General features: G+C 45.1%; 1 protein-coding gene across 2 annotated transcripts in view; it reads left to right on the forward strand.

The window, feature by feature from the left end:
- The window catches only part of LOC102946597 (myosin-IIIb), a 144,354-nt gene that overhangs the window by 81,140 nt on the left and 36,742 nt on the right, over positions 1-26,472 (forward strand). The window contains exons 19-24 of one of the 2 annotated variants that reach the window (XM_037902509.2): positions 7,892-7,977; positions 8,259-8,306; positions 21,544-21,591; positions 21,792-21,883; positions 22,558-22,689; positions 24,191-24,309. In XM_037902509.2, coding sequence (XP_037758437.1) covers positions 7,892-7,977; positions 8,259-8,306; positions 21,544-21,591; positions 21,792-21,883; positions 22,558-22,689; positions 24,191-24,309 — 525 coding nt within the window. The remainder of the gene's footprint in view (positions 1-7,891; positions 7,978-8,258; positions 8,307-21,543; positions 21,592-21,791; positions 21,884-22,557; positions 22,690-24,190; positions 24,310-26,472) is intronic. The other variant, XM_037902510.2, reaches the window with a different exon arrangement.

Raw genomic sequence — 26,472 nt, forward strand, 5'->3', positions numbered from 1 at the left:
ATACAGAGTACACTTATAAAGTTTGTGGATGATACCAAGCTGGGAGGGTTTGCAAGTGCTTTGGAGGATAGGATGAAAATTCAAAATGATCTGGACAAACTGGAGAAATGGTCTGAAGTAAATAGGATGAAATTCAAAAAGGACAAATGCAAAGTACTCCACTTAGGAAGGAACAATCAGATGCACACGTACAAAATGGGAAATGACTGTCTAGGAAGGAGTTCTGCAGAAAGGGATCTGGGGGTCATAGTGGATCACAAGCTAAATGAGTCAACAGTGGAACACTTGCAAAAAAAAAGCAAACCTCATTCTGGGATGTCTTAGCAGGAGTGATGTAAGTAAGACACAAGAAGTAATTCTTCCGCTCTACTCCACGCTGATTAGGCCTCAGCTGGAGTCTTGTGTCCAGTTCTGGGCACCACATTTCAGGAAAGATGTGGACAAATTTGGAGAAAGTCCAGAGAAGAGCAACAAAAATGATGAAAGGTCTAGAAAACATGACCTATGAAGGAAGATTGAAAAAATTGGGTTTGTTTAGTCTGGAGAAGAGAAGACTGAGGGAGGAAACGATACGTTTTCAAGCACATAAAAGGTTGTTACAAGGTGGAGAGAGAAAATTTTTTCTCATTAACCTCTGAGGATAAGACAAGAAGCAATGGGCTTAAATTGCAGTATGGGCAGTTTAGGTTTCACATTAGGGAAAACTTCCTAACAGTCAGGGTGATTAAACACTGGAATAAATTGCCTACTGAGGTGGTGGAAGCTCCATTATTGGAGGTTTTTAAGAGTAGGTTGGACAGACACCTGTCAGGGATGGTCTAGATAATGCTTGGTCCTCCCATGAGTGCAGGGGACCGGACTAGATGACCTCCTGAGGTCCCTTCCAGTCCTACGATTCTATAAAACAAAATGGCCCTTAGCTCTGCTCAAGGGGTGCTCTGTTTTACCTGCTCATATGATGAGAACAGAGTCGCCCAGAACTAAGAATTTTTGAGGCTAAAATAAGATCACACATGTTCTATGGGGCCAAAAACAATGAGGAGTCCTTGTGGCACCTTAGACACTAACACATTTATTTGGGCATAAGCTTTAGTGGGTTAGAACCCACTTCATCAGCTGCGTGGAGTGGAAAATACAGTAGCAGGTATAAATACACAGCACATGAAAAGATGGAGATGCCTTACCAAGGGACTATTCAAGGGACACCATCATAGGACCTAACCACATCAGCCACACCATCAGGGGCTCATTCACCTGCACGTCTACCTATGTGGTATATATATGCCATTATGTGCCAGCAATGCCTCTCTGCCCTGTACATTGGCCAAACTGAACAGTCTCTACGCAAAAGAATAAATGGACACAAATCTGACATCAGGAATTATAACATTCAAAAACCAGTCGGAGAGCACTTCAATCTCCCTGGACACTCAATAACAGACCTAAAAGTGGCAAATCTTCAACAGAAAAACTTCAGAAAGACTCCAATGTGAAACTGCAGAACTGGAATTAATTTGCAAACTGGACACCATCAAATTAGGCCTGAATAAAGACTAGGAGTGGTTGGGTCATTACAAAACCTAATTTCCCCCATACTAATTTCCCCCTATTGTTACTTACAGCTTCTTGTCAACTGTTTGAAATGGGCCACGCTCATTACCACTACAAAAGTGATTTTTCCTCCCTTGGTATCCTACTGTTAATTGAATTGTCTTGTTAGACTGACCTCCTACTTGGTAACGCAACTCCATCTTTTCATGTGCTGTGTATTTATATCTGCTACTGTATTTTCCACTCCATGCATCTAATGAAGTGGGTTGTAGCCCACAAAAGCTTATGCCCAAATAAATTTGTTAGTCTCTAAGGTGCCACAAGGACTCCTCGTTGTTTTTGCTGATACAGACTAACACGGCTACCACTCTGAAACCTGTCACCATATGGGGCCACAGTTTGGCATAGGGCCATATTTTGGCCTTAGGGATTGTTCAAAATAATTTTCTGAGGAGACTTTCACTTTTTATATGCTGAGGTGGGTGTTCTTTCTTAAGTAGTAGAGCCTGTATTGCTTTTCTTAAATTTTGGTCTAAGATCTGTGCTCTTCCAGATTATAGATGGCCCTGTCTTCGCCTTCAGGAGCTGGAGGAACAACCTGTGTACTCCTTAGTTCCATGGTATAAGACCTTTCGATTTATTATAGATAGGTTGGGTTTCTCTCTTAGTGTTGATATATTTTAATCAACATAATCAACTAGTCAAACATACAATGACAGATACTGTGAAGAAGATCTGGCTATGATTCACGATTCTAAGCTTGCCTTTTGGTTTTCTACTTTGAAGACAGCTCATGTTTTTATAAAACCCATATTTATGTAAGGCAGATACTCAGTCAAGATTCAAAACCATGGAAACTGCTGTCCCGTAAGGCAGACAAAGAAAAGTTCCTTCACATCTTATCTTTTCCCCACATAAATCTGGAGAGTTGGAACACCTACCTCAGTACCTTTTGGACTGTAGAATTTTCCAGCTGCTGAAAGCATGCTCGTTTTTACCTCTTTTGTCTCAAAAAGAAATTTTGTCACCATCCCAAAAGATAATGCTTAGCTTTTTCCTCAGTCCAGAGTAGTAATCAAATCAGTGGTTTTGAATTTTTCTTATTAGCCACATTAAAAAAAGCCACATGTATTAGCCACAATTCAATAGCCTATTAGCCACATGTGGCTAATGGCGAACATATTGGACACCGCTGAATTACATCATTGATGAAGATATTGAACATAACCAGACCCAGAACCGATCCCTGCAGGACCCCACTTGATGTGCCTTTCCAGCTTGACTGTGAACCACTGATAACTACTCTCTGGGAACAGTTTTCCAACCAGTTATGCACCTATCTTATAGTAGCTCCATCTAGCTTATAGTTCTCTAGTTTGTTTATGAGAAGGGCATGTGAAACAGTATCAAAAACCTGGCTAAAGTCAAGATATACCACATCCACTGCTTTCCCCCCCATCCACAAAGCTTGTTACCCTGTCAAGGAAAGCAATTAGGTTGGTTTGACACAATTTGTTCTTGACAAATCCATGCTGACTGTTACTTATTACCTTACTATCTTAAGACCACAAGAACAGCCATACTGGGTCAGACCAAAGGACTATCTAGCCCAGTATCCTGTCTTCCAACAGTGGCCAATGCCAGGTGCTCCAGAGGGAATGAACAGAACATGTAATCACCAAGTGATCCAACCCTGTCGCCCATTACAAATCTGGAATAAATTTATCTATCATCTATCAGACTACTAGGTCTGTAAGAAGCAGGATTCTTTCTATTCCCTTTTAAAAAATAAAATAGGAACTACAGTACTGGGCTTCCAGTTAGACGGAATCAATCAAGTATGATTAACAACAGTATATAATTTAGCCAAAACCACCAATTAAGATTCTCCTGAAAAATTTCAGCAGGGAGAAAAGTCTTCCCCTGAAGCTTTTTTCTGTTGTTGGACTAAAATAAATGACTATACTTCACTGTCCATTACTGGAGACCAGAGTGGTAAATCAGACCGAGGATTCCTCATTGCATCAATTATAGTAAAATTAGATTTAAAAAAGCTGATTTGGGTGAATCATTAAAGACCTGGCCAAAATATACTATCCAGGTGTCATCATTAATATAGGGTTCCTCAACTGAAGTGTCTCTACCAGTGCCTGAGGCTACCATCTCATAAAACATGGAAGAATTTTTAGCTCTAGCTCAGGGATCAGCAACCTTTGGCATGCGGCCCGTCAGGGAAATCCGCTGGCGGGCCAGGACGGTTTGTTTGCCTGCAGCGTCTGCAGGTTCAGCCGATCGCAGCTCCCACTGGCCGCTGTTCGCCATTCCAAGCCAATGGGGGCTGCGGGAAGCAGCACGGGCAAGGGCCATATCAATTTGCTCATCCAGACATGCCAACAATGACTCAGAATAAAATGGGGAGTTTATAGAGGGAAAATAACATTTAATACTAAAATTTGGTGATCAAGAAAAAAAATTGAATACAGCCTGAATGCCCTAACACTTTAAGAACATAAGAATGGCCATACTGGGTCAGACCAAATGTCCATCCAGCCCAGTATCCTGTCTGCCGACAGTGGCCAATGCCAGATGCCCCAGAGGTAGTGAACCTAACAGGTAACGATCAAGTGATCTCTCTCCTGCCATCCATCTCCACCCTCTGACAAACAGTGGCTATGGACACCATTCCTTACCCATCCTGGCTAATAGCCATTAATGGACTTAACCTCCATGAATTTATCTAGTTCTCTTTTAAACCCTGTTATAGTCCTAGCCTTCACAACCTCCTCAGGCAAGGAGTTCCCCAGGTTGACTGTGTGCTGTGTGAAGAACTTCCTTTTATTTGTTTTAAACCTGCTGCCCATTAATTTAATTTGGTGGCCCCTAGTTCTTATGGGAACAAGTAAATAACTTTTCTTTATTCACTTTCTCCACACCACTCATGATTTTATAGACCTCTATCATATCCACCCCTTAGTCTCCTCTTTTCCAAGCTGAAAAGTCCTAGTCTCTTTAATCTCTTCTCATATGGGACCCGTTCCAAACCCCTAATCATTTTAATTGCCCTTCTCTGAACCTTTCCTTATGCCAGTATATCTTTTTTGAGATGAGGAGACGACATATGTATGCAGTTATTCAAGATGTGAGCGCACCATGGATTTATATAAGGGCAATAAGATATTCTCCGTTTTATTCTCTATCCCTTTTTTAATGATTCCTAACATCCTGTTTGCTTTTTTGACTGCCGCTGCACACTGCGTGGATGTCTTCAAAGAACTATCCACAATAACTCCAAGATCTCTTTCCTGATTAGTTGTAGCTAAATTATCCCCCATCATATTGTATGTATAGTTGGGGTTATTTTTTCCAATGTGCATTACTTTACATTTATCCACTGTGACAAAGTTCCTCCTCTGCCTTGGTGGGTCCTGCGCTTATTGGTGGATTTCCTCGCCTCAGAGGTTCACGGCAGCCCTCAGTTTGGCCACTTTCGTGGCTCAAACCTGCACTTCACTCAGTTAGCCTCATCACTGGCCAGCATGGGGAAAAGAAGAAGAACAATCCCTGCAGTCTCTGCTGATCCACCTAGTGGATCAGGGGACAGGCCAGAGACCTTCCCCTCTGGTGGAACTCACAGTCCAGTTCAACTCCTCCGGTATCAAGTAGGGAGGTATGGGGGGAACCCGGGCCCGCCCTCTACTCTGGGTTCCAGTCCAGGGTCCTGTGGATTGCAAGTGTCTACAGTGACTCCTGTAACAGCTGCGTGACAGCTACAACTCCCTGGGCTGCTTCCCCATGGCCTCGTCCCAAAACCTTCTTTATTCTCACCACAGGACCTTCCTCCTGAAGTCTGATAATGCTTGTACTTCTCAGTCTTCCAGTAGTATGCCTTCTCACTCTCAGCTTCTTGAGCCTCTTGCTCCCAGCTCCTTGCACGCACACCACAAACTGAAGTGAGCTCCTTTTTAAACCCAGGTGCCCTGATTAGCCTGCCTTAATTGATTCTAGCAGCTTCTTGATTGGCTGCAGGTGTTCTAATCAGCCTGTCTACCTTAATTGTTTCCGGAAAGTTCCTGATTGTTCTGGAACCTTCCCTGTTACCTTACCCAGGGAAAAGGGACCTACTTAACCTGGGGCTAATATATCTGCCTTCTATCACTCTCCTGTAGCCATCCGGCCTGACCCTGTCACACCACATGAAATTTCATTTGCCATTTTGTTGCCCAATCACTTAGTTTTGTGAGATCTTTTTGAAATTCTTCACAGTCTGCTTTGGTCTTAACTATCTTGAGCAGTTTAGTATCGTCTGCAAACTTTGCCACCTCACTGTTTACCCCTTTCTCCAGATCATTTATGAATAAGTTGAATAGGATTGTCCTATGACTGACCCTTGGGAACACCACTAGTTACCCCTCTCCATTCTGAAAATTTACCGTTTATTCCTACCCTTTGTTCCCTGTCTTTTAACCAGTTCTCAATCCATGAAGGGATCTTCCCTCTTATCCCATGACAACTTAATTTACATAAGAGCCTTTGGTGAGTTTAGTAAGGCTTTTGGCATAATCCCATGTGATATTCTTGTAAAAAAACCTAGGGAAATGGGTCTAGATAAAACTACTATAAGGTGGGTTCACAAGTGGTTGAAAGACTACACTCAGAGTGGTTATCAATAGTTCAATCAAACTGGGAGGATGTCTCAAGTGGGGTTCCATGGGAGTCAGTCCTGGGTCTGGTACTAGTCAATATTTTCATTAATGACTTGGATAATAGGAGAGTAAGCTTCTAAAATTTGTGGATGACACCAAGCTGGGAGGGGTTGCAAGCACTTTCAAGGACAGGATTAGAATTCCAAGTGACTTTGACAACCTGGAGAATAAGCCTGAAATAAACATGATGAAATTCAATAAAGACAAGTGCAAAGTACTACATATCATGTTTACTGCTTACCCCTGTATCCACTAGGCTGGTAACCCTGCCAAAGAGGGAAATTAGGTTGGTTTGGCATGATGTGTGTTTGAAAAATCCATTCTGGTTATTCCTTATAACACCTTTTTATAACTCAACGTCCTGACAAATTGTTTAATACTTTTTTTCAATATCTTTCCAGGTATTGAAGTTAGGCCAACTGGTCTGTAATTCCTTGGGTCCTCTCTGTTTCCATTTTTAAAGATAAGTGCTATGTTTGCCCTTCTCTGGACCTCAGCCATTCTCCAGGAGTTCCTGAAGATAATTTCTCATGTTCCAAGATTGCTTCTGCTAGTTCCTTAAGTACCTTAGGATGAATTTCATCAGGCCTTGCTGACCTCATTACCTTTGACTTGTCTAAATATTCTTTAGCCTCTTCTTTCCCTGTTTTGGCTTGCAATCCTTCCCCTTATTGTTAATATTAATTGTGTTGAGTGTCTGGTCACCGTTAACCTGTTTAGTGAAGACTGAAGCAATATAGGGATTGAACACATCAGTCTTCTTGATGTCCTATTTTTTATTAGCTCTCCTTCCTGGGTAAGTAGAGGACCTACACTTTCCTTCATCTTTCTCTTGTTCCTAATGTATTTAAAGAACCTCTTCTTATTGCCTTTGATGTCCTTTGCTAGGTATAACTCATTTGGTGATTTAGCCTTTCTGATTTTTTCCTATATGCTTACGCTAATATTTTGTTCTCCTCCTTAGCAGTTCATCCATGTTTCTGCTTTTTGTAGGATGCTTTTTTTATTTTTAGGTCATTCATTCAAGGTCTCCTGATGGAGCCATCTTGGTTTCTTCCTATTCTTCCTATTTTTCACATTGGGATAGTTTGCAGTTGTGTCTTTAATATTGTCTCCTTGAGCAAATGCCAGCTCTCCTGATCTCCTATATCCCTTAGATTTTCTTCCCATTGACCTTACCCTACCACTTTTCTGAATTTGTTGATGTCTGCTTTTTTGAAGTCTATTGTCCTTATTCAGCTGCTCTCACTTCTTCCTTTCTTTCAAATCATGAAATCTATGATTTCATGTTCACTTTCCCCCAGTTGCGTTCCACCTTCAAATTCACAGTCAGTTCCTCCCTGCTGGTCAAAATGAAGTATAAAAAGGCTGACCCACTTGGTTATTTTCTCCACTTTCTGAAACAAATTTGTCCCAAATACATTCCAAGAACTTATTGGAAATGTTGTTTTGCTGTATGACTTTTCCAACAGATGTCTCTAGATCAACCAGAAGTTATTGGTCTGGTTACAGGAATATCTGCATGAACTTCTTTGACCTATGCTGTGCAGGAGGCCAGACTTAGATGATCATAATCGTCCCTTCTGGCCGTAAAATCTGTTAATCTCTTTTTGAACCTTATTGTGCTCTCACCTCAGCTCAGGTACAATGGATTGCTGGAAACCATCCGGATTCGGCGAAACGGCTTTTCCTGGAGACCATCTTTTGAGGAATTTGCAGAAAGGTTTGTTAAAATCATGAAATGTTGTTTGATGAAGGTCGGTAGGGAAGTGATTCCAATAATGGAGGGAGGGAAATGCCATTCTGATCAACAGTGAGTGAAACGACCTGATTAAAAAGTGTGAAAAGGACCTAAGACTGTGGGTATGGTATGTGTGGGGCAGGAGGAGGAAGTGGACGGGTACTGATTTGCAGTCATCCTTGCTGTAATGGGAACACTGGATCAGCTCAGGGCATCAGAGATTTCTCTCTCCCTTGTTGTTAAATTTGGTTTGTTTCTGGCAGATACCGAATTCTCCTAATTAAACCAGATGTCCCACTCACACAGGAAAGGTAAGAACCTTCCTCTCTGCCCCCTGTAGTCATGAGTAAAGAACAACACAGGAAATTTCTGAAGAGCAAAATTTGCTAAATCAACTTGATTGCTGTTGTGAAGGAATTGCAAACTGAATAGGTGAAGGGAGTAGCGTGGGAAGGGATCTTGCGATGAAGGGACTATAAGTACCTAGACATAGTGATTTGGAGTTTGGTAAAAGCATTTGATACAGTTATGTATGGAACCTTTCTCCCTCAAATAATTCACATTGGCTTGGATAGGAACTCTGTCACATAGAGGAGAGACACCCGGCTGAAGGAGGAAAGTGATAATGGGGCAGTGTCCAGCTATGGTCGGTCTCCCTCCCTCTCTCACTCTCTCTCTCTCTCTCTCTCTCTCTCTCCTCCCCCAGTTCTTTATTGATGATCTGGTTTGTGAGTATGTGTGCTGCCTTCTTGCTTCCTACTCTCTATACTCAGTGGTCCAGTTCCTGTGTTTGTGCATGTATAACATTGGGTGTGTGCATCTACTCAGTGTCTGCTGCTAGTTATCTGCCATTCAGACTGTTATGTTTTGTTCAGGCTTAACTGGTTCATGGTTATTACATGTTTTGTTTGGCAACTTACCTGCGAGTCTTCCTTCATTTTTATTTTTTTTTATTTTTTGCTGTTTTGGGATTGCCATTCTGGGGTGCATCTATGCATAACATTATGGCAATGAGTGCTTCTATTGTGTAACCCATGCTCCCTGTACATCCTTCTGTTGTTGAATGGTGATACTTTATTCAGAATTTCTGGAACTGTGTGCAGATCATGCAACTCTCCCATGCTGCTAGATTACCCCAGATGCAGAACTGCTTAGGCTGTTATCGCATTGATATTTATGATGGACTCCTGGAGCCCAAGTCCTCTTTTGATGCAGTTGTGCAGCATCTCAGTGAGTATTTTGACACTGGAGATTCTGTTCTGTTAAAGAGGAAAACAATTTTTTGAAGCTCATCAGCAGCCTAATGAAACCATATGTGAATTTATTTATGGTGGTTGACACAGGACTGTGATTTTGTGGATGTTATTATGATCATGCTCTTGGATATTTTTGCGGTTGGCATAGCCAGTGACCACCTTGGTGAATGGTTACTGGTGCAAGATGCTAGAACCCTAACTTTTGATGCTGCAGTTACCAAGAGCAAGGCATATGAGGGCTCAGGCTGAAAGAGGTTCTGTGTCTCAGACTGCTGCTACCTTTGTGTCTGTGCTTAAACTATTAGCTGCTCATTGTACTTCCATCACCCAGAGTCAGACGACACTACATACTCCTGCTCCACAGCCTCAGCAGTGAAAATTGCCTGTGTGGTAGTACAGATCACTTGGCCAATTTTTTTGCCTGCTTGGCTAGAACTGCTGAGTGCTGGGCTTGCAGAGAGAAAGGACATTTTAAGTTAGTGTGCCATTGTACACTGGTTCATGACAAGTGCAGGACAAGTGCAGAGTCCTAAACTTAGGAAGGAAGAATTCCATGCACCGCTACAGGCCTGGGACCAACTGGCTAAGCAGCAGTTCTACAGAAAAGGACCTGGGGATTACAGTGGATGAGAAGCTGGATATGAGTCAGCAGGGTGCCCTCATTGCCAAGAAGGCCAATGGCATTTTGGGCTGTATTAGTAGAAGCATTGCCAGCAGATCGAGGGAAGTGATTATTCCCCTCTATTTGGTACTGGTGAGGCCACATCTGAAGTATTGCATCCAGTTTTGTTCCTCCCACTACAGAAAGGATGTGGAGAAATTGGAGAGAGTCCAGTGGAGGGCAACGAAAATGATTAGGGGGCTGGGGCACATGACTTATGAGGAGAGGCTGAGGGAACTCGTGTTGTTTAGTCTGCAGAAGAGAAGAATGAGGGGGGATTTGATAGCAGCCTTCAACTACCTGAAAGGGGGTTCCAAAGAGGATGGAGCTAGGCTGTTCTTAGTGGTGGCAGCTGACAGAACAAGAAGTAATGGTCTCAAGTTGCAGTGGGGGAGGTCTAGGTTGGATATTAGGAAATACTATTTCACTAGGAGGGTGGTGAAGCACTGGAATGGGTTACCTAGGGAGGTGGTGGAATCTCCATCCTTAGGGGTTTTTAAGGCCCGGCTTGACAAAGCCTTGGCTGGGATGATTTAGTTGGTGTTGGTCCTGCTTTGAGCAGGGGATTGGACTAGATGACCTCCTGAGGTCTCTTCCAACCCTAATATTCTATGATTCTATGACAAGAAGAGGCCTGAAGTGCATATTGTCTAGGGAAGTCATGGAAGCTCTTTCACTGGAGGTTTTCAAAACAAGGCTGGATAGCCAACTATCTTGGATGGCTTAGACACAACAAATCCTGCATCTTGGCACGGGGTTAGACAAGATGGTCCTTTCTGACCCTGTGGTTCTATGATTCTATATTGGGAACGTGAAGCCACATGAGACCACCTTGTTGCCTTGAATACAATACAGGGACTCCAATGTTGCCTTTAATACAATCTTCTCATGTGGAAAGGCACTGGAACTGATCTCTCATATCATAGAAATTAATGGTACACTGGTGAGGTGCCTGATGGATACAGGTGCTGCAGTTAACGTTCTCCCTTTTGGGTCAGTTCATAATCTGGACATTTGCCCAACCACAGTGGTTATAAAAGCCTGGAATTTGTATTTGCAGACAGTGGGTGAAACTGTGTGTTCTGTGCTCTACAAAGGCATAGCCTTGACTGCAAAGTTTTATCTTGTTAAAGACAATGCTGTGAATGTTGTTCCATTATTTTCCTACGATTTGTGCTTACAATTTGGTATCATGCATGAGCTCTCACAGCATATCTCAGGTGTGGTTATGTCAGCTAGATTAGAAGGGGATACCCAATGTATCCTCCAGAGACACCATGATTTGTTTAACAATGACAGTGTTCCATCCATGGGCTATGCATACTCTTTGCTGTTGGATTTGAACACCAAGCCCTTTGCACCCCGTGCATGAGATGTACCTCCTATACTTGTGGACAAGATCTGAGCAGAACTGCAATGCATGAAAACTGATGATATCATTTGGGAGGTGGAAGGGCCTATGGACTGAAGCTTATCCACAGTGATAGTATACCAGAAGAATGGTGATATTCAATTTCACAGATTTTAGGGCTCTTAATAAATATGAGAAACGTGAGCAGCTTCAGTTGCCAACCTTCAAAGAGGTGACCTGTTGGGTCAGTGGATCCCAGATTTTCTCTGTGTTGGATTACTGATCCGGTTATTGGAAAATACCTGTGTCTGGAAGTTTGCTTTCAGCATGCCATTAGGGAGGTACTGCTATCAATGACTCCCTTTTCGTTTAGTCTCTGCTCCTTGAAGTATTTGAGAGTGGTCTCTCAGCTCTTTGGTAATATCCAGCGTGCATGGTGCTATTTGGATGACATTCTTGTCTTTGATAAGACCCTTCCTGAGCATAATGCTTATCTGGATCAGGTGCTAACCCGACTCCAACAAGCTGGCATAAAGTTGAATGTGGCCAGCTGCAGTTTTGTGAAAGATGCTGTAGAGTTTCTGTGACATTCTCTGTCAGCTGATGGTGTGAAACTGACACCTGAATGGCTACAAGCTGTAGCTTCGCTACCGAAACACACAGATTGTAGTGGTTTACGTTCATTCCTTGGCCTAGTAAAAGAAGTAGGTGGCCGTGTTCTACCCAATTTTAGTACCCTTGCCAAGCTGCTGAGAGATCTAATCCACGGACGGTTAGTTTGGACTAAAGAGACAAAACAGATCTCTTTCTCATTTTGATCCAAGGAAGCCCATAGTGATTCAAATTGATATATGCAATCAGGGTCTGGGCACAGTTCTGTTCTAGGAGGGATGGCCAGTTATATACTAATCCCGTACTCTCACCCTGACAGAAGCAAAGTATTCCCAGATTGAGCTAGAGTTCTTGGTGATGGTTTTTGCTATTGTACGCTTCAAAGTCTATTTACTGGGAAAACATTTTACTTTAGAAACTGATTTGCCTATTTTGGGCCTCTGTCATAAGGCTGTTGATATGCTGAACATGAGGCTGCAGCAGTGGGTTATCGGTTGCAGCAGTATGACTGGTTTTCATTTGGTACAAAGACCTAATTTACTTACTGATACTCTTTCAAGAAATTCTGACGGGTTGGCACCCTCGTGTGCAGAAATGGCAAGGTACGCGTTATGCTTTTTACTGAACAGCTTGCCAGTTGACTTAAGGCAGACTGCTGCTCTTCAAGATGCTGAACTGGGCAAGGTGATACATGCTGTACAAACGGGTTGGATAGACCCAGTTCTTAAGAGAATTTTGTCTATATTCTACTAAATTTTGTTCTGAGCTCACAGTGAAGACATGTGCTACTCAACATATCTTATGCAGAGGAGCACGGATGATCATCCCAGCATCATTCGACATGCAGTCCTGGATGTGACTCATGAAGGACATTTGGGAGTTATGAAGACGAAGGTGATTCTGTGTAGTTATGCTTGGTGGCTAGGGCTGCACTCAGACATTGAGCATCATGCAAAGGCATATTCAGACTTCACAGTGCATAGAACTACTGCTCCTCCAGCCCCTTTGATAATCGTAGTCGTAGATAGACCATGGCAGAGAATTGAAGTGGATATTCCTGGCCCCTTGATTGCAGTGCATGGCTACGTGCTATTGAGTGTTATAGGCTGTTACTCACATTACTTCTTTGCATTCATAATTTCACAAGGCTCCTCAAAGAAGCTCATCTCTTGTTTAACCACTTTTATGATGTTTGGCCTACCAGAGAGCCTTCTTTCAGAAAATGGGACTGTGGCAGGTTCCCCTGGAGTGCTACCTGGAACTGGGGTACCACTGAGCCTCCCTGACCCACCAGCCTGGGCTCCCTTTACACTGTATTGCTGTGACCAGCCTGCCAAGGCCTCTCCCAGGCTCCAGCACACATACAGGTAGGGACACACCCGGCTGCAGAACATACAAATGCTCTGCATGGGGAGGCTACAGCTAAAGAACAGCCCGGCTACTCAATTGCACTCCCCGCTCTGGAGTGTAAGCCCAAAATTATACCATCTTGCACTGTACAGAGAACTGTACAGTATAAGCTCATGAAATTTGCCTCCTCCCTCAGTGTGGAGAAAGATATGCAACAGCCTTCTGCCCAAGTTATGATTCCCACACACTGGTTTTAGACAAAGCAAAAATAAGTTTATTAACTGCAAAAGATAGATTTTAAGTGATTATAAGGGATAGCAAACAGATCAAGGCAGATTACCTAGTAAATAAACAAAACCCTAAACTGAGCTTAACATACTAGATAGGTAGGATATGATTTAGCAAATTCTCACATTCGATGATTCAAGCAGGCTGCAGAGATTCTTAAGGGGCCACCCACACTTGCTTACAGCTTAAAAACCCCAGGTGTTCCTTTCACAGGCTAAAACTTCCCTTTAGCCTGGGTCCAGCACTTCCCCACAGTTCAGTCCTTGTTCCTCAGGTGTTTTTCAGGAGTCGCCTTTGGGCGGGGAGTCAGTGAAGAACATGATTTTGGCAATTAATTGATCTTTAAATATTCATGGTAAATAGGCCCAATGGCCTGTGATGGGATGTTAGATGGGGTGGGATCTGAGTTACCCAGGAAAGAATTTTCTGTAGTATCTGGCTGGTGAATCTTGCCCATATGCTCAGGTTTAGCTGATCACCATATTTGGGGTCGGGAAGGAATTTTCCTCCAGGGCAGATTGGAAGAGGCCCTGGAGGTTTTTCGCCTTCCTCTGTAGCATGGGACACGGGTCACTTGCTGGAGGATTCTCTGCTCCTTGAAGTCTTTAAACCACGATTTGAGGACTTCAATAGCTCAGACATGGGTGAGATTCTGTGGCCTGCGTTGTGCAGGAGCTCAGACTAGATGATCATAATGGTCCCTTCTGACCTTAATATCTATGAATCTATGAAGAGCCACGATGATGTTACTCACCTGCCTTAACTAGCTTTTGCATATGGCAGGAACCCTTTGTCTCCAAGCTTCGTTCCCATGCCAATCAGTGGAAAAACACTGGTATTCCAAGATGGAGTCCAGTACCAGGTGACCTGGTCACATGACTGTGTAGGGTCCTAGCAGCCATGAATCTGCCTTTGTCTTCACAAACAAGGTCAGCTCCCAGACTACTGCACTGGACAGCACAGCATGGGGAGGAGGCGACCAGCCCTCTGTGGAGAAAGAAGTGGTTCGGGACTATTTAGAAAAGCTGGACGAGCACAAGTCCATGGGGCTGGATGCGCTGCATCTGAGAGTGCTAAAGGAATTGGTAGATGTGATTGCAGAGCTATTGGCCATTATCTTTGAAAACTCATGGAGATTGGGGGAGGTCCCGGACGACTGGAAAAAGGCTCATGTAGTGCCCATCTTTAAAAAAGGGAAGGAGGAGGATCCGGGAACTACAGGCCAGTCAGCCTCACCTCAGTCCCTGGAAAAATCATGGAGCAGGTCCTCAAGGAATCAATTCTGAAGCACTTAGAGGAGAGGAAAGTGATCAGGAACAGTCAGCATGGATTCACCAAGGGCAAGTCATGCCTGACTAATCTAATTGCCTTCTATGATGAGATAACTCGTTCTGTGGATGAGGGGAAAGCAGTGGACATGTTATTCCTTGACTTTAACAAAGCTTTTGACACGGTCTCCCACAGTATTCTTGCCAGCAAGTTAAAGAAGTATGGGCTGGATGAATGGACTATAAGGTGGATAGTAAGCTGGCTAGATCGTCGGGCTCAACGGGTAGTGATCAATGGCTCCATGTCTAGTTGGCAGCCGGTATCAAGCGGAGTGCCCCAAAGGTCGGTCCTGGGGCCGGTTTTGTTCAATATCTTCATAAATGACCTGGAGGATGGCGTGGATTGCACCCTCTGCAAGTTTGCAGATGACATTAAACTGGGAGGAGAGGTAGATACACTGGAGAGTAGGGATAGGATACAGAGGGACCTAGACAAATTTAAGCATTAGGCCAAAAGAAATCGGAAGAGTTTCAGGACAAGTGCAGAGTCCTGCACTTAGGACGGAAGAATCCCATGCACCGCTACAGACTAGGGACCGAATGGCTAGGCAGCAGTTCTGCAGAAAAGGACGTAGGGGTTACAGTGCATGAGAAGCTGGATATGAGTCAACAGTGTGCCCTTGTTGCCAAGAAGGCCAATGGCATTTTGGGATGTATAAGTAGGGGCATTGCCAGCAGATCAAGGGACATGATCATTCCCCTCTATTCGACATTGGTGAGGCCTCATCTGGAGTACTGTGTCCAGTTTTGGGCCCCGCACTACAAGAAGGATGTGGAAAAATTGGAAAGTATCCAGCGGAGGGCAACAAAAATGATTAGAGGGCTGGAACTTATGACTTATGAGGAGAGGCTGAGGGAAAGGAGTCCAGGAGAGCTGGCTGTATTTCAAGGAATCCCTGTTGAGGTTACAGGGACAAACCATCCTGATGAGTCGAAAGAATAGTAAATATGGCAGGCGACCAGCTTGGCTTAACAGTGAAATCCTAGCGGATCTTAAGCATAAAAAAGAAGCTTACAAGAAGTGGAAGGTTGGATATATGACCAGGGAAGAGTATAAAAATATTGCTCGGGCATGTAGGAATGAAATCAGGAGGGCCAAATCGCACCTGGAGCTGCAGCTAGCAAGAGATGTCAAGAGAAACAAGAAGGGTTTCTTCAGGTATGTTGGCAACAAGAAGAAAGCCAAGGAAAGTGTGGGCCCCTTACTGAATGAGGGAGGCAACCTAGTGACAGAGGATGTGGAAAAAGCTAATGTGCTCAATGCTTTTTTTGCCTCTGTCTTCACTAACAAGGACAGCTCCCAGACTGCTGCGCTGGGCATCACAACATGGGGAGTAGATGGCCAGCCCTCTGTGGAGAAAGAGGTGGTTAGGGACTATTTAGAAAAGCTGGACGTGCACAAGTCCATGGGGCCGGACGAGTTGCATCCGAGAGTGCTAAAGGAATTGGCGAATGTGATTGCAGAGCCCTTGGCCATTATCTTTGAAAACTCGTGGCGAACGGGGGAAGTCCCAGATGACTGGAAAAAGGCTAATGTAGGGCCAATCTTTAAAAAAGGGAAGAAGGAGGATCCTGGGAACTACAGGCCAGTCAGCCTCACCTCAGTCCCCAGAAAAATCATGGAGCATGTCCTCAAGGAATCAATCCTGAAGCACTTACACGAGAGGAAAGTGATCAGGAACAGTCAGCATGGATTCACCAAGGGTAGGTCATGCCTGACTAATCTAATCGCCTTCTATGATGAGATTACTGGTTCTGTGGATGAAGGGAAAGCAGTGGATGTATTGTTTCTTGACTTTAGCAAAGCTTTTGACACGGTCTCCCACAGTATTCTTGTCAGCAAGTTAAAGAAGTATGGGCTGGATGAATGCACTATAAGGTGGGTAGAAAGTTGGCTAGATTGTCGGGCTCAACGGGTAGTGATCAATGGCTCCGTGTCTAGTTGCAGCCGGTGTCAAGTGGAGTGCCCCAGGGGTCGGTCCTGGGGCCGGTTTTGTTCAATATCTTCAGAAATGATCTGGAGGATGGTGTGCATTGCACTCTCAGCAAATTTGCGGATGATACTAAACTGGGAGGAGTGGTAGGTACGCTGGAGGGCAGGGATAGGATACAGAGGGACCTAGACAAATTGGAGGATTGGGCCAAAAGAAACCTGATGAGGTTCAATAAGGATAAGTGCAGGGTCCTGCACTTAGGACAGAAGAACCCAATGCACCGCTACAGACTAGGGACCGAATGGCTAGGCAGCAGTTCTGCGGAAAAGGACCTAGGGGTGACAGTGGACGAGAAGCTGGATATGAGTCAGCAGTGAGCCCTTGTTGCCAAGAAGGCCAATGGCATTTTGGGATGTATAAGTAGGGGCATAGCCAGCAGATCGAGGGACGTGATCGTTCCCCTCTATTCGACATTGGTGAGGCCTCATCTGGAGTACTGTGTCCAGTTTTGGGCCCCACACTACAAGAAGAACGTGGATAAATTGGAGAGAGTCCAGCGAAGGGCAACAAAAATGATTAGGGGTCTGGAACACATGACTTATGAGGAGAGGCTGAGGGAACTGGGATTGTTTAGTCTGCAGAAGAGAAGAATGAGGGGGGATTTGATAGCTGCTTTCAACTACCTGAGAGGTGGTTCCAGAGAGGATGGTTCTAGACTATTCTCAGTGGTAGAAGAGGACAGGACAAGGAGTAATGGTCTCAAGTTGCAGTGGGGGAGGTTTAGGTTGGATATTAGGAAAAACTTTTTCACTAGGAGGGTGGTGAAACACTGGAATGCGTTACCTAGGGAGGTGGTAGAATCTCCTTCCTTGGAAGTTTTTAAGGTCAGGCTTGACAAAGCCCTGGCTGGGATGATTTGATTGGGGATTGGTCCTGCTTTGAGCAGGGGGTTGGACCAGATGACCTCCTGAGGTCCCTTCCAACCCTGATATTCTATGATTCTATGAGTCAGAGCCTGTTTACAGCATCCTCTGGAAGGCTCCGGGTGGGAGATAAGCTTTTCCTAAGGCCTATTGTTCTCCCTAATGGTTCATTAACTTGAATGCGCCCTTCCCAGCCAGCCATCTAGACTGATTGCATTCTGCCGAGTGGGTGTTCCCCATTTGTAAACACATTTGTAATAGTTACATAGACAACGTTCCTAACTTCAGATACAAAAATGATACATGTATATAAATAGGATAATCTTATTCAGTAAATCAGAACATTTCCAGTGATATCTGACATGATCTATCTTGCATAAAATACATTATGGTTATGTCATAATCATATAATTATAATATTACCGTGAAGAATATGGGGTACAGTGTCACAGGGACTTGTTTTGTATCAAGAGAGTTTTGAAGGCTTTCTGATGAGTATTGGTCCAGTACATTTATAAATCTGCTGAGTACCATCCCCAAGGAAATGGGATAGTGGAGAGACTGCAGGGAACTGGGAAGAAGCCTGTAGCTTGCATACTGGAGGAATACTGAGATACACCCTTCCCTATTACATTGAGTGATGATTTATGATATTCAGAGTACACATCATGAAAGTACTGGAGAAACCCCATTCTATCAGTTCTTCAGCTGACCTATGAGGACCATTTGTCTATGCTAACAGGAAAGATTCATCCCACCCCTTTGCCATCCCCAAAGCTGACTGATGTGAATAGGAAATATGTGAGTTTCAACAGGTGTATCCATGCAAGACTCCATGAGTTCTTTCCTGGACAAACAGTGTATGTTAGACTTGGGTCTGGAAGAGTTTTCAATACTAGTGGTGTGATCTTCTGGGCTGCAGGGTACAGAACATGGTGAGTGCATTTACTACAGATAGAACATGTTCTTAACCGGCAAGACGTGCTGGCTACTGAAAGGGGAACAGAGAGGGAAGAGGACGCTCTTTCTGTGTATGATGGGATCATGGGCAGTTGGGAAGTGGCACCACAGTAACAGTATCCACCTCCTGAGCTGGATCAGAGGTATAACTTACAGCTCTGGGATTACCTGGTGCCTCTAGCAAAGTACTACTGAACTTTTGGGGAGAAGAGAAGGAAATTATGATGTGGTTTGTATGTTGCCTTCTTGCTTCCTCTCCCTGTTCTTTTCCTAGTTCCTGCTCCTTGAACTCAGTGATCGGAGGTATGTGTGTAGTTATTTAGGGTCTGCTGCTACTTATCTCCCTTTCAGACTGTCATGTTTTGTTCAGACAGTTGCTGACTTAACCTTTCATATTTATTACATTTTGATTGACAACTTGCTTGTGCGTCATGCTTTGGGGTGGGGTTTTGTTTTTTTGTTTTTTGGTGTTTTGGGATTGCCATTCTGGGGTGCTTTTGAATCTCATATCTCGGAAAAGGAGTATGCTTTTATTGATTATAAAGTTTATATTAAGTGCCCCAAAGTGTCTTGGATATCTCCCAGGTTAGAGAGAGAATGTAGTCCCTGCCCTAAGAGCTTAAAGTCAAAACAAGCAAAACATACCAAGGATGTGGGGAGGGGAAGTGGCACCCATCAGAGTCTTTTGATGGGATGTCCTCCCATAATTTTTTTGATGTAAACCAACCCTTTCCGTCTACTCTATCCTTGCTGTCCTAGTGCCTGATCCTGCCTGCTGCCCCTTGGGAAACAGACCCTTCTCCCATCCTGCCTGCCCCACCAGATAAAACAATGGCTCATTGCAAAGGTGTGAAACACTCAGCTAGTCGGAGCCCTCTTATTCAGTTTGGGGCAAGGGGAGACCAGGAAATGAGCACCTCCCTACCATGGAGTCTGGGAGCAAGTGGCTCCTCCAGCCCTTGTGGAATCTGTTAATGAAACATACAGATAATGCTAAATTGAGAGGAATTGCAAACTCCAGTGAGGATAGAGATGATACAAAGGCTCTAGAAGGAGATGGGCAGGTAATTCAGCATGTTTCCACCTAGAAACATGTACATTACTGCATGTGAGAGAGAAGTAACCTGAAAAATAGATGTTTACACAGCAGGCACTGGCTGGGAGAGACTGAGGAGAGGTACATATCCATTAATGATCTGGAAAAGCGGATGAACAGTGAAGTGGCAAAGTTTGCAGCTGATCCAAAATTACTCAAAGTAGTTAAATCCAAAGCTGACTGCGATGAGTTACAGAGGAATCGCATAAAAGTTGGTGATTGGACAACAAAATGGCAGATGAAATTCAACATTGATAAGTGCAAAGTAATCTACATTGGAAAAAATAATCCCAACTATACTTACACAATGATGGATTTAAAATTAGCTGTTACCACTGAAGAAAGAGATCTTGGAGTCACTGTGGATAGTTCTCAGAAAATGTCTGCTCTATGTGAAGCAGCAGTGGTCAAAATGATTAACAGTATGTTAGGAACTATTCGGAAAGGGATAGAAAATATCCTAATGCCTCTACATAAATCCATGGTGTGTCCACACCTGTCATATTGTGTCCAGTTCTGGTTGCACCATCTTGAAAATGTTCAGAGAAGGGCAACAAAAATGATCAAGGGTATGGAGCAGCTTCCATACAAGGAGAGACTAAAAGATTAGATCTTTCAGCGTAGAAAAGAGACAACTAAGGGGGGTTACGGTAGAGGTCTATAAAGTCATGAATGAGTGGAAAAAATGACTAGAGAAGGGTTATTTACCCTTTAACACAATACAGAAAACAGGGGTCATCAATGAAATTAATCCGCAGGTTTGATACAAACAAGAGGAAGTACTCTTTCACACTGTGCACAGTTAACCTGTGGAACTCATTGTCGTGGAATGTTGTGATGACCAAAAGTATAACTGGGTTAAAAAAAAGAACTGGATAAGTTCATGGGGGTTAGGTCCATGAAATGCTATATTAGACAAGATGATCAGGGGTGCAGCCCCATGCTCAGCGCGACCTCTCACAACTAGAAGCTGGGAGTGGAATGTAGGGGTGGATCACTCCATAAATTACTTGTTCTGTACACTCCCCATGAAGCTTTGGTATGGGCCAGATACTAGGCAAGCTGGACCCTGGTCTGAACCAGTATGGAACCAACTCTTACACCTTGGACGTAAGTTTGCCCTGCAAAATAGCAGCAAGGAGCATCTATGTGACTTTAGTGCCTTATCTGGAGTAATCCATTCAGATAAAATGTATGAAGAGTGTAAATGCCACGGAGGGAGAGAAATTATTTAAGGGGGCTCAAGGAGTGTAACTAGGGGTAGTTAGATGAAACTGAGGGTTTGTACACACTAATGCTTACTTCAGTATAACTTAAGTTGCTCAAGGGTGTGGAAAAGCCACCCCCCTGAATGATGTAAGTTATAACGATCAATGGCATAGACTGTCTGCACTGGCACGCTACAACCGTGCAGTGCATCGGCACAGCTGCACCGCTCTCGCGATTCTAGTGTAGACTAGCCCTTCGATCGTGTAATGTGTAGTTGTGCTCTACCCAGATTCATGTTCTGCACTTATCCACTGGGATTTGAGCACTTCCCAGAACTAGGAAGGAAAAAACTTCTGACAATAAGATCTTTATCTGTGGGAATCACCCTCCTGAGGCAAAGGCTGGATTCATGTTTGCTAACAAGCCCCACCATAACCCCTGCACCAGCTGTGATTCTGTGAGATCTACCATTTGGGAGCCAGCTTTCACAAGGGGTGCAGTGAAGTACAAAGGGTTGCCTGTCTCTGGCTACACTAAGTGGAAGGGGACTTTTTACTAATTTTTTCTCCTCCTTTCTTAGCTGCTTGGAGATTTTGCAGAGTACAGAGCTGAAAGACTGGAGATGTGGGTAGGTGTGGACTGCTGCACATGGGTCTGGGCTGAGCACGATGGCTCTGTGCTGTACTGTGTGCATGTGTGGAGTGGGGACTAGCTCTCTCCAATAACTGGCACCTTTTCTGTACGATGGGCCTGTTCTAGTGATGGGATGGGGTCTGGAATGAGTCCTATATCTTACTATTGCCTTGGCATTCTCTCCCATCCCCACAGGAAGTCCCGCCTCTTTTTTAAGTACTGGCACCAGGAACTGCTGGCAAAGAGCATGGACCGCCTGGAAAAGGCAGCAGTAATCATCCAAAAGAGTGAGTATTGGGACAGGAGGGTCTCCTCCCACCCAGAGTGCATATCAAGGCTGGGAGCGGAGGCGGAAATCCTTCCCCAACCTCTCTCTCATCACAGAAGGTCCCTCGATAGCATTCCAGGGCATTGGAGACAGAAAAACATGATAAGGCTCAATTGCTAAGGCACCTCAAACCCTTTGTGTTCGTGGTGTGAACAACAAATGCTCAGAGCCTTCAATAAGCAGGAAGGCAGTCTGAGTGTGGACAGGAAGGGGCATATGAGGGAGAGCTGAGCAGGTGCAAGCTAGCTGGTCTCGCTGTAAAGTGGATGTCCAGGGAAGTGGTTAATGAGCTTATAATGATGGGATGAATTGTAAGAAGTCATGGGAAGCTGGAGAGAAGCGCCAGCAGAAGGGGAGACTAGCAAATGTCGTTATCCTCTTAGGGAAGGACAGCGGTGTATGATCCAGGTGCTCACTGCCCTACTAGCCTGGCTTCTGTCTCTGGCAGAACAATGGGATCGTGAGCAATAGGTGTGCTGGTGAGAGACATGGTACAGCTTTCTCTGTGCACAGTCTCTCTGGTATGACTCTGTATTGGGCACACAGGTACTACAGGATGCGGCTCCTGCCCTGTCCTTGTTCCTTGTTGTTCCAGCAGAGTCTCTGCTCTAACTGTAGCTTCTCTCTGAGCAGCTTACAAGAGATTCTGCTGTAGGAAGAGTTACCAGGAGCTGGTGGTTGAGCTCAGAGCCCGGGAGAAGCACTTACAGGAGGAAGCGGAGAGAGAGAGCAACAGGCAACTGGAACTGGAGTCCCAGGCCCAGAGTAAGTCACTGACACCTCCTCCTTCCATCAATATCTCTGTGCCCCAAATGCCTGGCTGCTCACTTAGTGGCTGTTTCCAGCCACGACAGACCCTACCGGGTCTGACTGCCTTATTCCCTAGCTGTAGCTGAGCCCTCAGGCCACACTCTCTTCCATGCCACACCTGAGCTGTGGGTAGTTAGAGGGGGTAATACACCTGCCTCTGTGAAACTCTCCTCCAGCATTTGCCTCAGGACAGGCCCTCTCTCCACTTGGAAATGGAGGCACTTTCCCATAGAGGCTGGGAACTGAGCTGTGAAATCCCACATGCCTTGGACTGGGAATATGAAAGGCACCCTGGCCTGACCCAGCCTCTTAGAATCATAGAATCATAGAATATCAGGGTTGGAAGGGACCTCAGAAGGTCATCTAGTCCAACCCCCTGCTCGAAGCAGGACCAAGTCCCAGTTAAATCATCCCAGCCAGGGCTTTGTCAAGCCTGACCTTAAAAACCTCTAAGGAAGGAGATTCTACCACCTCCCTAGGTAACGCATTCCAGTGTTTCACCACCCTCTTAGTGAAAAAGTTTTTCCTAATATCCAATCTAAACCTCCCCCACTGCAACTTGAGACCATTACTCCTTGTTCTGTCATCTGCTACCATTGAGAACAGTCTAGAGCCATCCTCTTTGGAACCCCCTTTCAGGTAGTTGAAAGCAGCTATCAAATCCCCCCTCATTCTTCTCTTCTGTAGACTAAACAATCCCAGCTCCCTCAGCCTCTCCTCATAAGTCATGTGTTCTAGACCCCTAATCATTTTTGTTGCCCTTCGCTGGACTCTCTCCAATTTATCCACATCCTTCTTGTAGTGTGGGGCCCAAAACTGGACACAGTACTCCAGATGAGGCCTCACAAATGTCGAATAGAGGGGAACGATCACATCCCTCGATCTGCTCGCTATGCCCCTACTTATACATCCCAAAATGCCATTGGCCTTTTTGGCAACAAGGGCACACTGTTGACTCATATCCAGCTTGTCGTCCACTGTCACCCCTAGGTCCTTTTCCGCAGAACTGCTGCCTAGCCATTCGGTCCCTAGTCTGTAGCGGTGCATTGGATTCTTCCGTCCTAAGTGCAGGACCCTGCACTTATCCTTATTGAACCTCATCAGATTTCTTCTGCTCATGTAGCATGGGATGGCTTCCTGCCATCTCCCGCTCAGAGCTGGCTTTTCTTCCCTAGAGCATGGAGCAGGAAGTGTCAGCAGAGCACACACCCCACCCCGTCTCACTCTTTTCCATGCTCCATAGCAAGGCTCAGGTGGGATGGGAAAGTTCCAAGCTCCATGGATTAATGTTCCTGGGAGTGCCTTGTCTTGCAGCTGCCATGCTGCCTGCTGGAGAGGCAGAACCTTCCCCATGGTACCCTTGGGTGTGATGGTATGTGCCCACATGCTCCATTCCTGGGTAGGATGAATCATTCCCTGGGGGTTCCTAATGCCTTTTGTTCCCTCCTCTCACCAGTTGCCTCACCAGTCCCTGTGCCACGGAGGAGACGTCCTCAGCCCCTTCCCAGGTCTCAGCCTGGAGCTGATTCTCTGACACAGCCACCAGTACCACGCCCTCGCAGCAAACTCACAGAGGTAATAATGTTGGCTTTGCCTAGGGTCAGATATCCAGGGACGTCCCAACATGTGATCCTGGGGGAGCCCTCCCATCTGCAGATCCCGTACATGTGATCCAGGGAAAACCAAACTCCTCATCCATGTAACCAGGAAGACAGGAGAGTTCATGCCCAGTATTGTGAGTTTAAATAAACCAAACCTGGTAGAACCTTGGGCAGGGCCTGGTCTTGGGAGAATTGAAAGTGGAAGGTGGATGAGGTTCCTGTCTGGTCTCCCCTTGGGCACAGACTTGAGTGAGGTAATCTGTGATATCTTCAAAGGAGCATACTGTAGGTGTTCCCCACCTCTTGCTCCTGCCTCCACTGTTGATTTTCAGTAAGTGTTGGGGCACAGGGGAAGTTCCAGGAGACTGGAAGGAAGATAGTGTTGTGCCAGTTTGTAAAAAGACAGAAATGGGATGACACAGGTAATCATAGGCCTGTCAGTCTGGACAAGATAATGAAGTAACTGAGACAGGACTCGATTAATAAAGAATTAAAGGAGGGTAATGTAATTAATGCAAATCAACATGGGTTTATGGAAAATAGATCCTGTCAAACTAACCTGGTATCTTCTTAGATGAGATTACAAGTTTGGTTGATAAAGGTACTAGCGTTCATGTAATACATGTAAATTTCTGCAGTGTGTTTGACTTGGTATTTCACAACATTTTGATTTAAAAAACTAGAAGGATATAAAATTAACATGGCACACATTAAATAGGTTAAAAACTGGCTAAATGATAGGTCTCAAAATGTAATGGTAAACAGGGAATCATCATCAAGTGGGTGTGTTTCCAGTGGAGTCCCGCAGGGATCAGTCCTTGGCCCTCCACTATTTAAAACTTTTATCAGTGACCTGGAAGACGACATAAAATCATCACTGATAAAGTTTGGAGATGACCCAAAAATTGGAGGAGTGGTAAATAACGAGGACGACAGGTCACTGATTCAAAGTGTTCTGGATTGCTTGGTAAGCTAATACAGCTAAATGTAAACGTGTACATCTAGGAACAAAGAATGTAGACCATACTTACAGAATGGCAAGTGGTGACTCTGAAAAAGATTTGGGGTTTGTGGTGGATAATCAGTTGAACATGAGCTCCCAGTGGCCAAATGCGCTGATGTAATGTTTGGATGCATAAACAGGGGACTCTCACGTAGGAGCAGAGAAGTTTTTTACCTTTCTATTTGGCACTGGTGCTACTGCTTCTGGGATCCTGTGTCCAGTTCTAGGTGCTCACCATTCATAAAGGAGATTGATAAAGGGTTCAGAGAAGAGCCATGAGAACAGAAAACTCGCCTTATAGTGATAGGCTCAAGGAGGTCAACCTACTTAGCTTAACACAGAGAAGGTGAAGGGTTGACTTGATTAGCCTAGAAGTATCTACATGGGGAACAAATATTTAATAATGGGCTCTTCAGTCTAGCAGACTGATCCAATGGCTGGAAGTTGAAGCTAGACCAGGGGTCAGCAACCTTTGGCATGTGGCCCATCAGAGTAATCCACTGGCGGGCCGCGAGACATTTTGTTTACGTTGACCGTCCACAGGCACGGCCCCCCGCAGCTCCCAGTGGCTACGGTTCGCTGTTCCCGGCCAATGGGAGCTGCAGGAAGCGATGCAGGCCCAGCTGCCACTTCCCACAGCTCCCATTGGCCGGGAACAACGAACCGCAGCCACTGGGAGCTGCGGGGTCCGTGCCTGTGGACAATCAACGTAAACAAAATGTCTTGCGGCCCGCCAGCGGATTACTCTGATGGGCTGCGTGCCACAAGTTGCCGACCCGAGCTAGACAAATTCAGGTGGAACTACGGTGCAAATTGTTAACAGTGAGAGTGCTTAACTATTGGAACAATCAGAGGTGAAAGTAAGCCGGTAGAGTGCGGTACGGCGTACCGGCAAGAGCCAGTATGCCACGCCGGACCCGACCGGCTTCCCCAGACTGGCAATTTAAAGGGCCCAGGGCTCCCTGCAGCGGCTGGAGCCCCAGGCCCTTTAAATCACCTCCTGAGCCCTGCTGCCGGAGCCCTGGGGTAGCGGCGGCAGGGCTCCGGCAGTGATTTAAAGGGCCAGGGGCTCTAGCCGCTGTGGGGGGCCCCGGGCCCTTTAAAGCACCACCCGAGCACCCTGCCGGAGCCCTG

The sequence above is a fragment of the Chelonia mydas genome, chromosome 5, assembly GCF_015237465.2.
Source record: "Chelonia mydas isolate rCheMyd1 chromosome 5, rCheMyd1.pri.v2, whole genome shotgun sequence".
Lineage (NCBI taxonomy): Eukaryota > Metazoa > Chordata > Testudines > Cheloniidae > Chelonia > Chelonia mydas.